Source organism: Rhipicephalus sanguineus, chromosome 9, assembly GCF_013339695.2.
Source record: "Rhipicephalus sanguineus isolate Rsan-2018 chromosome 9, BIME_Rsan_1.4, whole genome shotgun sequence".
Lineage (NCBI taxonomy): Eukaryota > Metazoa > Arthropoda > Arachnida > Ixodida > Ixodidae > Rhipicephalus > Rhipicephalus sanguineus.
In genome coordinates, this window is record NC_051184.2 from 12,962,220 (window position 1) to 12,979,955 (window position 17,736).

General features: G+C 47.3%; 1 protein-coding gene across 1 annotated transcript; it reads right to left on the reverse strand.

The window, feature by feature from the left end:
- Window positions 1-566: 566 nt before the first annotated feature.
- LOC119404601 (sodium-dependent glucose transporter 1) lies at window positions 567-17,251 on the reverse strand. Its single transcript, XM_049419358.1, has 4 exons — window positions 17,243-17,251; window positions 16,969-17,095; window positions 16,754-16,912; window positions 567-1,667 (listed from the first exon to the last, which is right to left on the reverse strand). The coding sequence occupies exons 1-4, from the start codon at window positions 17,249-17,251 to the stop codon at window positions 733-735; spliced, it is 1,230 nt and encodes a 409-aa protein (XP_049275315.1). The 3' UTR covers window positions 567-732.
- Between the last annotated feature and the right edge of the window lie 485 nt (window positions 17,252-17,736).

The window sequence follows — 17,736 nt, forward strand, 5'->3', positions numbered from 1 at the left end:
GCTCTCGAACTTTGCAAGTAGCATTTCTTGCCTAAAGTCAATATTTAGCAAGCAATTTAGTTAAATAATCCTAATTAACGAATTAGTTATTTATCAAACAACAAATTGTCTGTAGCACGCAAGGTGACTCGCAACTGATTTCACTCGCCTGCCTCTAATATTGTATTTTTTACCCTTGGCTAAATTAGCTGGGACACTCGGTGTATATATATATATATATATATATATATATATATATATATATATATATATATATATATATATATATATATATATATATATATACACACACACGGCTGACGGAGTGAGAGAGGTTTGCCCCCCGCCCTCTCTCGCGAACGAGTTGGTACGCCCCTGGGTGTATTCCTTGGATTGTTTTGAGCGCTTCCGAGGCGGATCTCAGAGGCCAAGTAGAAAGAAGCACATGGTTGAGATCTGCTCCGCCAGGCGCCGCAGCGATCCCAGCTGCTCACATTCTTTGAATGAACTCAATCAAGTTTCATTGATTATTCTGACACTTAACTAGCCTTTATCTTGAGTAATGTTATGCTCCGATATCATATGTATCCAAAATAACCCTTTCGGGTTATATTGAATGTATATTCGGAAAACCGGAAGTGCTTGGAAGGAAAGCGTCACTAAAAAGCAAAACATGCTTGCCGTGGCGCACAAACGGCATACTATCACGTAAAAAAGTATGGCTCTTTGGAAAGAGCGCTTGTTGTGCGCAGCCTAGCCGACGCGGTGTCCCGGTTGTGCTGAAATGTCCGTGGTGACTAAAGGCTTGCCCCTGGTGACCAGGTACATAGCGAAGTAAAGTGCGCTCATTGTGAGGGCAGCCGCTAAGCACACGTACGTGAAAATCACGGGGTCTCGCTCAATGAAGAGGCCGACCAAGAGCGGTGGCACCATGGTCCCTAGGGAAGCAGCCACCGTCACCATCGACATCAGCCTGTTGGTCATGACGACGAACTGGACGGCGTAGGACACAGCCGCGGCGAAAATCGCTGCAAGCGAAACGCCCGCAAAGCCGGACAGAGTCCAGAGCCAGGTGGCTGAGGAGGCCCCGAACACCGTCAACAGCGTGAACGTGACAGCGGTGAGCACTTGACAGGTGATCAGGATGCAAGAGGGTCCAGCAAGCATCGACCAAAGCACGGAACCAATCCTGGCCACTGTGAACGTGAGGAAGTAAAGGGACGTCAAATAGGCTGCTTCGGACTTAGTCATCTGAAGATCACTCTCCACGGCGAAAGTTGCCAGCATCTGGCCGTACGAGCATTCCAGTCCCAAGTACACCATAACGTAGCATCCCAAGAGGGCAACCAGGGCGAAGCGGTCGCTCACAGCCTGGCTCGACCGCTCGTCTCCTGGTGGCTTGCAGTCCGATCGGTCCACGAGGTACACAACGAACATAGAAGCCGCCACTAGCCCGATGAATCCCGATACGATGCCGAATGCGAACGATAGTTGCGTCTCCCTCAGGAGGGTCTCTCCGCCAAGGCCGTCGGACAGGGTGTCGTTTGCAGCCAAAGAGATGTTGCTGGACAGGAAGGGCTCGGCCACGAACGGCGCTACGAAGGCGCCCACTCCAAAGGCGACGTGGTACACTTGCAGCACCGGACCGCACCCGGAAGGCCACAAGTTGATGAGCCATACGTTCGCACCTGCATGAAAGCTCGACTTAACAAATGGCGCCAAATTGAAGTGGTAGTTTTCATTATTCCGGATTAACAGAAATGTCGCTCTGAGGAGTACGTCGAACTGGGACGCCTTAACAAACGTTTGCAACAACGCAGATTTCTCACAAATCGCGCGGACAGCGTCCTGCAACATTCGGCCGATCCCACGCATTGCGGGAATCAATTTCATGCGAAGCAGTCGGCCAGTACAACCTGGTATAACTCTATGCCGGATTTCTCGCTTTGAGCCAAGTGAGTTGGATCGATGTCTTTGTGTAAATTGAGTATTAGTACGCATATCGTGGGGTTGCCAGGCCCGCCGAATACAGTGGTGTGTAAATGGTAGCTGACGGTCTTACGTAACGTCGGCAGTCGAGCAAAGACGTCAGTTTCATCGCCACGAAGAGCATACTACAGCGCGATGATGTGCACCTCGTAAGTAACGGTCGTATCGCATTCGCGCAAGATTTGACTTGAGTGACTCCGCAAGATATGCTTGCGGAGTCATAGGTGTACATATGAAATGTTTGATACATTGATATAAAACCGGAGAACCAACAGTGCAACCACAAATGGCGTTGTCCTGACATGACGCTTGTATATACATGCACTCCAAAAAAAAAAAAAAAAAGGGGGGGGGAGCGAGAATGGTGCAACGGGAGACGTTCTCCTTTGCGGACACTCCTTGATCTAAGATCAAGGCATCAAGGGGCTTTACGGACGCTTTACTCGTCACGCCCTCTTGCGGCACGCCCCGACGGAGAAACTTTTCTCCTCAACCACGTGGTCTTGCTGGCGCGCGCATGCGCACGCCGAGTTACTGGAGTTACGTCGTGATTCCGTGCTGCGGAGAGCGGCCTCCCTGTCGCGCTCACTCGGCAGCCTCAGACTATCCGGCACTACCCGACTTCGGCGAGTCGCGTGCGATTACTTGTACCTAGGACTGATGCGAGCAATACACGAGTGAAGTTCATTGTTTTTGTTCTATGTGTTGAATACGTATGTGGCGCTTGTTTTTTTTTTCTGTTTTTTTTTATCGCTCGGCGTGTGCGCGATGCGTCACATACTTTCGTGTGTCTCGTGTTGCTTGTACACGTTTGCGCACGATTTGCTTGTCATAAATACAGTAAGTCCCGCTTCACAAAACAGTCTTGTTTTAATGAGCACCTTAGACTGTACGCCAGTAATTTGATTTTTTTCGGCGTTAACATGCTTGGCAAGCGCACGCGTTTTTAGTTTTGCGCAGCACTTAATTATAGCACTTATCAATACCACAAGCAATATAAAGAAGCATGAAAGTTAATTTTACAACCTTTTAGCAAACGTGATACCACTGGACAGTGCATGCGTGAAAGTGCGATAATATATAACTGCTGGAGGTTTACGCGTCGAAACCACGATATGATTATGAGGCACGCCGTATAGTGTGGGACTATATACGGATTAACCAATGGATTAACTTCGATCATCTGGGGTTCTTTAACTTGCACCCGAACATAAGCACATGGGTGTTCTTTGCCTTTCGCCCCCATCAAAATACGGCTGCCGTGACCGCATTTTAACGTTAAACTGCATCATAATTAGCAGGGGCGTAGCCAAGGGGGGGGGGGGTTGGGGGGTTCAAACCCCCCCCGAAATTTTTCAGCTTTGCTTGCGTATATAGGCACGCGCACATACCAACGTACGCACGAACATACATAAAGTATGGTTGAACCCCCCCCGAAAAAATTTCTGGCTACGCCCCTGATAATTAGAAGAAAATTCGACGACGCAAACCACCGAGCAGAAAAGGCGAAAGGAAAGAGCATCAACTCGCAACTGACTTTATTCTTGCAGTTCTTCTTGCAGCGGTTCGAGAAAAGACCAGCGGTTGTCCCGTACGCCCATAAGGTTGCACACAACCTTAAAAAGGTGGCCAATAGGTACAATTAAAGTACCTGTGGTGTTTTCTGCGCCAAGGAAACTGTCGGGCCTGTGCCCACAGATTTCAAGAGGACCCGTGCCTGCCCGCTGTGGTAAGAGGCATGCGAGGCCCTACGTCACCTGTGCGACGAGAGTGGTCTACGAAATTCCGCTCTCCTGTGGAAGGGTTTACATCGGCCAGACCGGCCGATGCGTAAACGATCGAGCGAGGGAGCATGCTCTTTCGATAAAGAATAACATTTTGGCACATTTGCCTATGCACTGCAGCACGTGTGGATGTGAGGCAAGATTTGCCAATATCATTATTCTAGGTAGAAGCAAGGAGGTGATTCAGCGAGAGATGCTAGAAGCATACCTCATCCGAAAGAAAAAAGATATCTGTATTAGCGATACGTCCGTAGTACTGCGTTCAGCTGAATTTGAATTTTTTGACAGATTTCTGAACTAGCACTTGCATTGAGAGTGGCCGAATGTTGGATATGACGCATGGTTTGTAATTGCGCATGTGTGGCATGGTATATATATTGCGGTGGATTTGCAAGAATGAAGTCTGTTGCGAGTTGACGCTCTTTCCTTTCGCCTTTTCTTCTCGGTGGTTTGCGTCGTCGAATTTTCTTCTAAACATGCACCAACTAGCCCAACAGCAAGTTTTACTAATGCATCATAATTGCACATATCTGCAAAATAAGTCAATGACTTCTGTCAATTAATTAAGGCAAAATTCTCAATCACATGCGTTTTGGATTACGCATGCCATCACTGAGAATTAGGACGGGCTTATGCACGCGTGCAATATGTATCTCTCGTTCTCAGGATTTTGCTTTGGCGTGCGAAACTCAACACAAAATGCGCTTCTAATGACAGCTGTGCAAAGTAGATAATCACTAACACTCTCACTCACCTTTGTGAAAAGAGTATTCCAAATCCAACGCAAGGCTAACCACCGCCACAACGACAACTACACAGTTGTCGCACAATGACCGCAATTTGACACGCCAGGCAAATACCGTGACGTAACTGTAGCAGAGTAGTATGTAGGTACAGCGTACTAAAATATTACAGAACACGTAGTGTGGGTAGCGTTCTTTTCCATAATTCGCACGGTGTAGCCCTAGTTTCTCTACTCAAGTAATCGAGCTGCCGCGACGCCAACACTCTAAGAAAAGATCGAGTAAAAAGGGCGTCTTTTTGTCCCACAACAATAATCGTCATTTATTTCGCCTTCCTTTCCTTGCACTATCGCCGCGCGCCCGGCATTTTCTGGTCACGAACGACATGCGCGCTATCAGCGTGACATAGCATTCTTGGTAGGAAAGTGGCCAGCGCCGAGTTTTCAAGAAAGGAAACGCAAGCAAGCCAGATAACGATTATTGTTGTGGGACAAAAAGACGCCCTTTTTACTCGATCTTTCCTTAGAGTGAAGAGCCACTCACTCTAAGAAAAGATCGAGTAAAAAGGGCGTCTTTTTGTCCCACAACAATAATCGTCATTTATTTCGCCTTCCTTTCCTTGCACTATCGCCGCGCGCCCGGCATTTTCTGGTCACGAACGACATGCGCGCTATCAGCGTGACATAGCATTCTTGGTAGGAAAGTGGCCAGCGCCGAGTTTTCAAGAAAGGAAACGCAAGCAAGCCAGATGACGATTATTGTTGTGGGACAAAAAGACGCCCTTTTTACTCGATCTTTCCTTAGAGTGAAGAGCCACTCACTCTAAGAAAAGATCGAGTAAAAAGGGCGTCTTTTTGTCCCACAACAATAATCGTCATTTATTTCGCCTTCCTTTCCTTGCACTATCGCCGCGCGCCCGGCATTTTCTGGTCACGAACGACATGCGCGCTATCAGCGTGACATAGCATTCTTGGTAGGAAAGTGGCCAGCGCCGAGTTTTCAAGAAAGGAAACGCAAGCAAGCCAGATGACGATTATTGTTGTGGGACAAAAAGACGCCCTTTTTACTCGATCTTTCCTTAGAGTGAAGAGCCACTCACTCTAAGAAAAGATCGAGTAAAAAGGGCGTCTTTTTGTCCCACAACAATAATCGTCATTTATTTTGCCTTCCTTTCCTTGCACTATCGCCGCGCGCCCGGCACTTTCTGGTCACGAACGACATGCGCGCTATCAGCGTGACATAGCATTCTTGGCAGGAAAGTGGCCAGCGCCGAGTTTTCAAGAAAGGAAACGCAAGCAAGCCAGATGACGATTATTGTTGTGGGACAAAAAGACGCCCTTTTTACTCGATCTTTCCTTAGAGTGAAGAGCCACTCACTCTAAGAAAAGATCGAGTAAAAAGGGCGTCTTTTTGTCCCACAACAATAATCGTCATTTATTTCGCCTTCCTTTCCTTGCACTATCGCCGCGCGCCCGGCATTTTCTGGTCACGAACGACATGCGCGCTATCAGCGTGACATAGCATTCTTGGTAGGAAAGTGGCCAGCGCCGAGTTTTCAAGAAAGGAAACGCAAGCAAGCCAGATGACGATTATTGTTGTGGGACAAAAAGACGCCCTTTTTACTCGATCTTTCCTTAGAGTGAAGAGCCACTCACTCTAAGAAAAGATCGAGTAAAAAGGGCGTCTTTTTGTCCCACAACAATAATCGTCATTTATTTTGCCTTCCTTTCCTTGCACTATCGCCGCGCGCCCGGCACTTTCTGGTCACGAACGACATGCGCGCTATCAGCGTGACATAGCATTCTTGGCAGGAAAGTGGCCAGCGCCGAGTTTTCAAGAAAGGAAACGCAAGCAAGCCAGATGACGATTATTGTTGTGGGACAAAAAGACGCCCTTTTTACTCGATCTTTCCTTAGAGTGAAGAGCCACTCACTCTAAGAAAAGATCGAGTAAAAAGGGCGTCTTTTTGTCCCACAACAATAATCGTCATTTATTTTGCCTTCCTTTCCTTGCACTATCGCCGCGCGCCCGGCACTTTCTGGTCACGAACGACATGCGCGCTATCAGCGTGACATAGCATTCTTGGCAGGAAAGTGGCCAGCGCCGAGTTTTCAAGAAAGGAAACGCAAGCAAGCCAGATGACGATTATTGTTGTGGGACAAAAAGACGCCCTTTTTACTCGATCTTTCCTTAGAGTGAAGAGCCACTCACTCTAAGAAAAGATCGAGTAAAAAGGGCGTCTTTTTGTCCCACAACAATAATCGTCATTTATTTCGCCTTCCTTTCCTTGCACTATCGCCGCGCGCCCGGCATTTTCTGGTCACGAACGACATGCGCGCTATCAGCGTGACATAGCATTCTTGGTAGGAAAGTGGCCAGCGCCGAGTTTTCAAGAAAGGAAACGCAAGCAAGCCAGATGACGATTATTGTTGTGGGACAAAAAGACGCCCTTTTTACTCGATCTTTCCTTAGAGTGAAGAGCCACTCACTCTAAGAAAGATCGAGTAAAAAGGGCGTCTTTTTGTCCCACAACAATAATCGTCATTTATTTTGCCTTCCTTTCCTTGCACTATCGCCGCGCGCCCGGCACTTTCTGGTCACGAACGACATGCGCGCTATCAGCGTGACATAGCATTCTTGGTAGGAAAGTGGCCAGCGCCGAGTTTTCAAGAAAGGAAACGCAAGCAAGCCAGATGACGATTATTGTTGTGGGACAAAAAGACGCCCTTTTTACTCGATCTTTCCTTAGAGTGAAGAGCCACTCACTCTAAGAAAAGATCGAGTAAAAAGGGCGTCTTTTTGTCCCACAACAATAATCGTCATTTATTTCGCCTTCCTTTCCTTGCACTATCGCCGCGCGCCCGGCACTTTCTGGTCACGAACGACATGCGCGCTATCAGCGTGACATAGCATTCTTGGTAGGAAAGTGGCCAGCGCCGAGTTTTCAAGAAAGGAAACGCAAGCAAGCCAGATGACGATTATTGTTGTGGGACAAAAAGATGCCCTTTTTACTCGATCTATTCTTAGAGTGCTGATATCGCCCTCGAAAGACCACTGTCGGGTGTAAGGCCATCTTGTTTCATCGCACGACCCGCGTTGTAACGTACGTATACGCAGATACGGCATCAGAAGCATTGTCATTGTAGGGCTAGCAGTTGAACGAATCCATGGCTCATCGTCATACTTGTGGTCAACGCATAAATAGAATGGCCAGTTTCGTTAACATCTGTTCACAAACCAGTCAACGAAGTCAAGGCGACAGAATCTGATTTGCTGCGCCCTCCCACAGTAACGATAAAAAATAAAGCAGCCAGAGAGGGAAATTTTATCTGTGGCCGCTGTCGAAAGATGGCGCTACTTCAAAATGTCGGAACGGTATGAACGGTTCTCGACATAGAGTTAATATACTAACTCTAGAGGAAAAGCTCCCCATAGAGCCCATGCATATGGGTTCCGCCATGATGGAACAAAACGAACGTTGCCAGACCCTGAGACACTCGCTATATTTGACGGTAGTAATCAGTTTTAACCTAGCAACCTAAGCCAGCTACGCGCTGTTCAGGGAACATCAGCTGTGTTTTGATGCATGAAGCCGTGTGTTAGTGTAGCGTTGTCTGTGCATCTGGCCCGACTGATAACAGTTAAAATTTCCACCTGTTTGTGCATGGTTTTTACTAGGCACTCCCTGCCAAAGTTTCTCCGTTCGCTGGCACAAAGGTCACTCGACAGGTTCGCAGCTCGATGCAAAGTCCGTAGGCCGTGGTCGCGCGCTGATTCGACTTGCAATGGCGAGACACCTGTATCACGTTCTTTTTCAGCTCATTGCTGCCGTACTTCAGCGCAGAGAGCCGTAAAGCAGAAAAATGTCGATTGCAGCATGCAGCGGCGAATGTGAGTGAGACATCTCCCGAAAGCTTCAATCAAAACTAAAGTTACAGGCCCCACGAAGCTTTATTGCCGTTAAAAAGTCTAAAAAAAGTTCGGTTGTGACTAGTTGGTACATAACTTTCAGGGCTTGTCTCATCTCTTCTTTGCCGTCCGTCCTGGTTTGCACTGAAGTTTTCAGCTTGAAAGAAAAAAGGGCTGTCACATGAAGTCGAGTGGTATGCGGCGACAGAAAACGCACACAACGGGACACTATGACAACTACGAGATACACGACGCGAAAGAAGTTTCAGGGGCTTTAACACGACGCGCAAACCGGCGCAATCGGCCGCAAGCACACACTCGCGTATTCGCGAGTGTGATATGGTGGTGCCATCTAGTTAACCAGCCTGCAAACGCTCCTTTCCGCGCGCAGTAAATTGCATAAATAGCCGTCGTATTCTTTCGTAGAAGTATTCAAAATAAACACAAAACAATATCCGCACGTTTTTAATTGTGCGGATGCTTCTTTAAGATTGATATGTGATGGCAAGAATGACAACGTTTCAAGATGTCAGCGTTCTTGTGGTTAGCGGTCTCGCGGCCCAGCTTTTCCTCTAGAGTCGTTCTCGATATGGTCGTTTTCGCATTAACTTAAAGGGACCGACAACTAGACACGGACGCACCTTTCTTCCAGCAACGCTGAGAATTGATAGCGATGCCGCCAGCCCTTCTCGCCATGGAGGAAGGAATACCAAGGAGAGGCCCTGACGTCACATTCGCGAAGCCTCGGCCCCTAGCGAAGGAGCAGCTAAACATTTCGCGATTTCCGTCGCGTCGTTTGCAAGCGCATGCGCGCATCCAGCGAGTCGCGAAACTTTGCCAGTTTTTTTTTTCTTTCGCCTTGCAAGCGGCACAGTTGATTCGCACGTGCTGCTCCTTCTGTGTGTTCCTTAGGAAAGCTACGCAATGTCCAGCTGTTGCGTATACCCGGTGCAGATCGCATGCACTGCGGAAAGTGCCGGGTGTCACTTTTCATGTGTACGTATACGTTCGCTTCATTGCTGATCACTAATGCATGGTATTTGAATGCGAAGCTCTCGTATGTGCCCTCTGTTCCTTCTTACTCATTGTGTCAACTCGAAACACACGTGAACTTTTATTTTTGGTGTCTGACGCGCCGTACATAACATGCGCCGAAGGCATCATATCGCGTTTTTTAGAAGCTGTGTCGTTCAAGGTGTGTGACCGGGCTAGTTGGTATTCCATAGTGACGTGAAAAGCGCGTGAGACACACAAGGACGAAAAACCGACAGCGCTGGTCCTCGTCGGTTTTTCGTCCTTGTGTGTTTCACGTGCTGTTCCCGTCACTGTGTCGTTCGTACGGAAGAGCAATAAACTTTTGTTGTTATCGGACTATGTGATGTATGTATTGTGCGGTGTGCGCTCGCAGCGTGCTAGCAGCTGTGTGCGCACTGTAATTACAAACTATACGTGCACGGTCGCGTATACAATACAGCGGTGTCCTCTTTTCGACGTGTAGTTACATCAACTACTAGGTTGGCGTTGCGCCGAATAGCTACTACGCTCACTCCATATATACGAGCGAAGAACCGCTAATCGGCCAGTAGATGGCGAAATCGGGTATGAGAGAGGAAAAGAAAGGTCTAATGCCCAGCAGAACGCGTAAGTCACTGCCAGGTGAGTTCGAGTAAGATGATGCAGGGGCTGAATGTTTTAGATGTGAAGCATCTTATGGCGGAGCTCAATCCGGTGGTGGTGGTGGTGTGCGGCGTGACCACCCTTACTGCGCATGCGCAAACCTTCTCCACTTCCCCTCTCCACTCCCTCTCTCCCCTTTCCCTCTCCACATCACCTCTCCCCTTCCCCTCCCCCTCTCCACTTCCCCTTTCCCCTCCCCCTCTCCACCTCTGAAACGCGGGCTTTACATGCCGAAACACTGCTTCGCATCGCCTCATGGTCCCCTTTAGCGGGAGATGGTGTGATTTTTTTTATTACGGTACGTACCGGTACTTTCTGTACTGTTGCACAAAAACGATCCACGAAGAATTTCAGCGCGCAGCGCTCGGGCCTGCCACGCACGAACAGCCTGGTGAACGTCTTCTTGCAACATTTTACTGCATGCAAACCGCACAATACACTCAAAGTTTACGCCGGGACTACAAATCTGCGCAGAAGCGAACCAGCGCGGAGAGCATGCCGCGGGGCGATTAGCGAAACGGCCAGGAAGCCCAAAGGCCGTGGAATGTAAATCATGCTGTTCATGACATGCGTGTCATGATTTTCATGATATGACCTGTCATTTATGTTCGTAATAAGGCCATGTTATGACACACCAATTTTGGTATACATCCGATTAACGGAACGACCGCAGGAGCCCCAATGCCGTAGAACGTAAATCATGCTGTTCATGACATGTGTGTCATGATTTTCATGATATGACCTGTCATTTATGTTCGTAATAAGGCCATGTTATGACACACCAATTTTGGTATACATCCGATTAACGAAACGGCCAGGAGAACACAAAGTCGTAGGCGGCTAGATAGATAGATAGATAGATAGATAGATAGATAGATAGATAGATAGATAGATAGATAGATAGATAGATAGATAGATAGATAGATAGATAGATAGATAGATAGATAGATAGATAGATAGATAGATAGATAGACAGACAGACAGACAGATAGACAGACAGACAGACAGACAGACAGACAGATAGATAGATAGATAGATAGATAGATAGATAGATAGATAGATAGATAGATAGATAGATAGATAGATAGATAGATAGATAGATAGATAGATAGATAGATAGATAGATACGCTCAAAGTCGCAGAAGTTCGCTAAGAAATGCTTCGCATTTAATATATCATTTCATTCCCTTACTTAAAATTCTGTAATTGCTTATTTATTTAATTTCTATTATTTAACACTCGTTTAATTAACATTTCATTAAAAAAAGAAAAAATCAAGATAGCCCTAACATTTTTGCTTTACTATAAATTACCTTTTTCGCATATCCCTTTTATTTTATTTTTTCACAAAGTCTACTGCCGCACGCTTCGTGGCCGATCCCCCGTAGTGGGTTGAGCTATTCCCCTAAGGAACCAACCAACAAGCACGAGTGTCTTCATCGAGCAGTGAGGATGAAGACGAAGATGCGGTAGACCAACCAAGAAGCTCGAATCATTCCGCTTGATGCAAGATTTCGACAGCTGACCGTGCAAACATTTTTAAAACTCTACGATGCGCCCCTCTCCCGTTCACAGACACTTTTCATCAAATCTCCAGATTCTTTAGGCGCCCGTGGCCTCGTTATCAAAGACCCCAAGTCATTTTCGTCGAGTCTCTGTTGTCTAATCTTCACGTTTCCCTTCAGCATTTAACTCCCCAAACCCTATGTTCGATGCCAGTTGACTTAATTTTCGATGACATTTTTCCAAAGAATGCTAAATTACTTCCAAAGCATGTTCTGGAGGGCCTCCTTCAAGACCATCTCAGTCATTTTCCTCATTATGTGGTAATTTCGACGGATGCAACGCAAAATCTTCAGAAGGCTGGAGTAGGCATTTTTTCTCATCAGCTTAATTGGTCTTTTGCGCTCCGTTTGCCTGACTTCACGCCAATTTATCTTGCAGAATTCCTGGCTATTACATTGGCTCTTCGGAAACTAAATTCTCAGCAATCAAAAGCTATTATTATTTCGGATGCTTTATCTGTTTGTACACATTTAACGTCCGCAAAGCAGTCTCCTCTTCTCAGGATATTTTGGTCTCTTGTACCGCGTAGCCTATCAGAAGTTCGGTTTCTTTGGGTCCCCGGGCATGCTGGAATTGCACTAAATGAAACCGCTGACTCGCTCGCTTCGGCATCGTTAAATTTCCCTATGGTACTAGTAGCTCCACAGTTTTCTTTTATTACTGCTGAACGATTCAAACGCCTATTAATCTTAAAAATCAACGAAACATCGCTCCTACAATCTGAAGAATTTCGGCACTTGCAATTCACATGGAACACCGCAAACTGCCTTTCCCGTCGATGTGAGGTGACCCTAACAAGCTTTCGCTGTAGAGTTCCTCGGTTAAATTATTATCTCCACAAATCAGGATTTTCATTAACTAACCTATGTGCAGTTTGTAATGAACCGGAAACAATAGATCACTTTCTTCTCACATGCCGCCGTTTCGCCTCACTGCGCCGAATAATTCTTGAGAGACCGATTGGCATGCTCGGATTGGCAGTTGATACACCCACCCTTTTATCGTTTGGAGCCAGTCAGTTGGGTGCGGGCCGCAGTGTTATTCTGTCAACGCTACATAAATTCATTCAGGCAACCGGAAGGATACGCTGCTAGTGGTACCGACAGTTACATCCAATTCTTTGACCCCCTTCTTTATTTTTGCTAATTTGTTTATATATTATGGTTTATCGAAAGCTTCTGCCCCTTTCACTTTTTTTTAAGGAATGTTATTATAGTTCTTATCTAATTTCTATCTTTTTTTATTTTTTAGCAAGCGTTGTGTAAACCATTTACATTATAAAGTACAGTGTGGCCAATCCCCCTTGTGGGTATGAGCCAAGATCTAGGCGACAAGACAAGACAAGTGCCTCTCCGAAGCATTCAGTGCAATAGAAGAAGAAAACAGACTGTTAAGACCAATGGGAAATACCACACTGGAAAACCGCTCTTCCTGAATGTGAGACTGTCCGAGTTCCTATGGAATATTTCAAAGAATTTTTATGACCCCTCGATCATGTATCACAGCAATCTATTTACTACGCAGAAAAATCTTAACAAAGGACTGGCTCTGTCTCGTGAGGAGCTAGATCAATTTCTCGGTGCCGTCACATTCATGTCATTGGTGGTCGCGAATTCGCGGCATACCTAAAAATATGCATCAAAGTTGCATTTTGCATAATACAACTGCGGATTTAAGTAAAGGTTGCTATTTAAAGCTGAAAAATGAAAAACAACTCTTTTTTCTTTTCACAATTCAGGCATTAAAGGGTTAAGTACATTCTGACCCTTGCCTGCAGTATATAGTGCTCTGTACGTTGGGATGGGCAACACAGTGTCACGTACATCCTTGTAAAGCTTCTTCTTTCCAACAGAAAACAGGTACTCGGTAGAAAAGCGGACGCTCAAAGAACGTACACTTGCCACAACTTCCTTCATATAGCTTTGTACTGCACCTTTCATCACTTGAGTGCTGACAACAAACTCGGGCAACAGTCGACCAAGTCTTATTTGGCACACGGAAGGGGTCGTCTGCCTCACGGAAAAAGAAAAACCTATTCACCAACAGTTTGATGAACAGATGTGCCAATCCAAGGCCTCCACTCTTCAGCCGTCTAAACAAATTCGTATGACTGCACCTTTTCCAGTTGGACCCCCACACAAATATCGCAAAAACCCTATGCATTTTCTGAACATTGACCCTTGAGCAGTACGTCATTTGCATCACGTATTATAGCTTAGGCAAAAAAAACCAGTTGCATACGGTAGCCCTGGCAAACATGGACAGATAATCTGCCCTCCATCCTACTCGCTTTCTCACTTATTCCTTTTGTTTGCTGCTTCCATAGTCACCAGTATTTTTGTATAACTCCAGCGGAACTCCAAGATACTTTACTGGCGTTTTGGTCCACTTAATATGAGCACGCACACACACACAAAAAACAGGGGTTGAAGGCCACGCGCCATGCCGAAACCCCAGGTACTTTCCCCAGTTTATGTGGCTTCCCGTAATTTCGGCGAAAGATTTAGAAACTCTCAATGCCTTCATAAGAAGTACTACATATCGCAATATCGTCAGCATACGCTATAGTTTCAAGTACCGGCATGGTTCTGTGGTTTGACCTCTGAGGATCAGGTTTCAATTGCAATCCTCAGAGGTGAAACCACAGAGCCACGCCGGTGCTTGAAACTCCTTTGCAAAAAGACCATATACAGGCTTCATGTCGGGAAGGAACCACATTAACATATGTAATATAGCGTGGTAGAAGAGTAAACCAGGCGTCACACAATGCGAATTGCAACGAGGAAGTTGTTGAATGCTTCCAACCCTTTAGAAAGGGCTCTGCCATAATTCTTCATCGTCATCAGCCACAAAATCAACAGAGTGCACATAATGCCTTACCGGTGTTTAGCTGGTAGAACGGTTCTAACAAAAAATTGCATAGTGGCCGCCTCCCTACTTCACAAAAATTATGATGATTTATAGGGTAGTGGGTTCCTCGCAAGTGCACTTCTGTTGGTTGCCAAGGAATACCATAAGGCCCCCATGAACCATTTCCTTAGAGTCTCACTAAAGTTATTTCTCTCTCTCTCTCTCTCTTTCTCACTTTAACATATGTTATATAGCGTGGTTGGACAGTGAAATAGCGACCGGGCGTCACACAATGCAAATTACGTAACTAGTGGGTCGTTTAAAGCTTCCAACCCATTATAAAGGGCTGAGCCATAATTCTTCATCGGCATCAGCCGTCGCATCAACAAAGTGCACATAATGCCTGTGGAGATGGGTTTAGCACAAAGCTTCCCCTACGAGGCGACCGTGAAGGGACGCGACGTTCTCCACTGCTGCAGCGAAGAAAGACGCTACGGCCGGGTTCGTCGACTCCGGCACGGCGCAGAAAAGGCACTCGAAGCAGGATGTCAACAAACAACAAGGGTTTATTAACCCAAGATGCAGCACAGTGCGACACTCACTGGCTTGCAGGCCGTATAGGGAACTCCGCAAGACCGAGCAAGTACGCTTGCCTACGGCGCGACGACTCACGCACGAGGGCCGAAGTCGAACGCACGAACGAGAAGCCGCCTGCTCAGCAGCGCGTCAACCTCTCGTCAAGGCCTGAGAGCATCTGACGCGGTCAAGCCCGCGCCAGACAGAAGCGAGCTCAAGGGGGAAGGGGGTTGTCACTGGCGGCCAATGAGGACAGGCGTTGCGCAGTGACGTAAGCTAGCTTGGTGGCGTGAGCATGTCAAGGCATGCCCGGACGCGTGCCCGCGCGCCGGGAAGCCGACGCATGGCTCGCACCAGACAAAGAGGCCTGGCGCTGCCGATTAACGGCGGTCCCCGGCGCTCGAGCCGCGCGGGGCCAACACGCGCGCTAGCTGGGGAACGAGGCGCCAAAGGGGAGGGCGCGCTCGATTCCCACATGCCTTACAAATATGTAGCTGGTACCTCGCTTGTCCGCAGAACGACGAATAATGGCGTAGTGGGTGCTTCCCAACTTCATAAAAATTATAATTTATGGCATAGTGGGTACCTTGCCAGTGTATTTGTATTAGCCCCAAGAGAGTTTAAACGGGCACTAGAAATGCCGCCCCTGCAGCTTTCGCTGTGACTGTGCTGCGCTTTCCGCGCAGGCCTGGCATATCTTTTTTTCGTGAGGCAACGCATGCGGTAATGCAGGCTACTTTGTTGTGATAACTGGGATTCATTTCGGAAGCGTGAAAATAGCGACAGACACACAAGAGAGGACACGTAGACAGGACGGGCGTACGTAGACAGGACTAGCGCCCGTCCTGTCTACGTGTCCTCTCTTGTGTATGTGTCTATTTTTGCGCTACCGAAATGAATGCCAGCACCCCATGCGGTCACTATGTATTGAAGCATAATCATGAAGCAAAAGCTGTATATTTCCGAATCGGCGTCCAGATTTTAGTCATTCTGGAGACCGGTATCGATATATTGCTGGAATCCTGACGTCAAATCCTCTTCAAAAGTAACCCACATATTAAAGGTGGGGAATGTCGCCTTTCAAAGGGAAACGTCAGCAGACATTTTACAAACTACACCCCCCCCCCCCCTCTGCGCTTTCACCGTCTTCGCTGTCCTGGCCCTAGCGGGACTAAATTTCGTGACTGAGGCCTGCTATCTGAGCGGTGAGTCTAAGATCCCGTGCTGTATACGCTACCTTGCATATACAGTGTAACTCTAGATGTATTGATCCTCTCCCGCCCCTTACGATATATTTCACTGCCTCCAGGATCGCAAGTAGTATATTAAAGTTCTTTCATTCCATTCTATTCCAGGATCGGAGATATTTCAAGCTTTCTGCGCCTCACCTGGTTTTGCACTGTCTCCGTGATCGGCCCACCTTTTACCAAACGACGATGCCATGTGATGACGTCATCACGTGACGTCATGGTGGCGTCACATATATTGATGATCTGCGACGTCATGATTACGTCACAACGTGATGATGATTTATTGGTTCACCCGTGTTGACGCGGACACCGCTGGACGCTGCCGACGCCGACGGTCAATTTCCGCGTTCAATGAGGCACCTAAGGCTTTCGCCTCAACAAGAACGACTAAAGTTATCAGAAGGAATCCGCTCGAGAGGCAGAAACTGACCGGTGTCCAAGGCGCCCATGGAAAATCCAGCCAGCACGGACGTGCCGTGGGCGTACAGAAGCTGGTTGGACAGTGGCGTTGCCAACACGCTGGCCGACGTAAGCGCCGTGAACAGCACACTCAGCAGCTGCGTATTGAGCCGGTCGTAGAGGTGGCCTCCTGCAACAAAGAGACACGGCTGCTGCATGAAGGAAGCAGCAGTGAACCAGGCTTACCGACGAAGCTGCCCGCCAGAATACCGACACCGCGCGTGGTGACTAGTTGCGCGACGCTGCCGACATCGGTGCCGTACACGTCGGCCAGGTCGAGTAGTGCCACTCCAGTCACCGAGAAGAACAGGCCCTAGCATGACACAACACGGACCTTCATGCCAGAATTACTGTATTTTTAGACGAAACGAGGACACAGGCACGCAGAAAACCACCAACAGAAGCGCTCCAGCAACTGAGGTTTACTGGAGCATCCTGCCGACATTTTACACACGCCAACCTGAACCATGTAACGTATGCTATCGCACCATCGAGTTAACGAAAAACAATTCCTTTCGCGACAAAGCAACCGACGGGGAGCTGACACACATGGTTGTTGTTGTTCCTCAGACATTTGGCACAACCCACTTGGGGGATAGGCCATGAATCGGATGGTGCCTTTCTTAAACACACATGGCCCCTTCATTGATTGTATACTTCCTCGTTCTCCCTCGTCTTAACCATGAAGCTGTTATAGCCGGCCGTAAAATATCCATGGTCACCAGAAAACCATCATCATCCGCACGTATATATGTGCCACAGAAATTGGGCCACTACTCACCACTGTTCCAATAAAAAATGAAGAAGGCAACAGTTAGCCCAAGAAATGGCCGCGAAGCGACGGCAGCGAACTATAAAAAGACAAAAAGACTGAAGACATAAATAAATAGAGAAAGAAAGTGATAGGAAGAAAGAGAAAAATAGACAGAAATCAAGGGAATAAAGACATAGAAG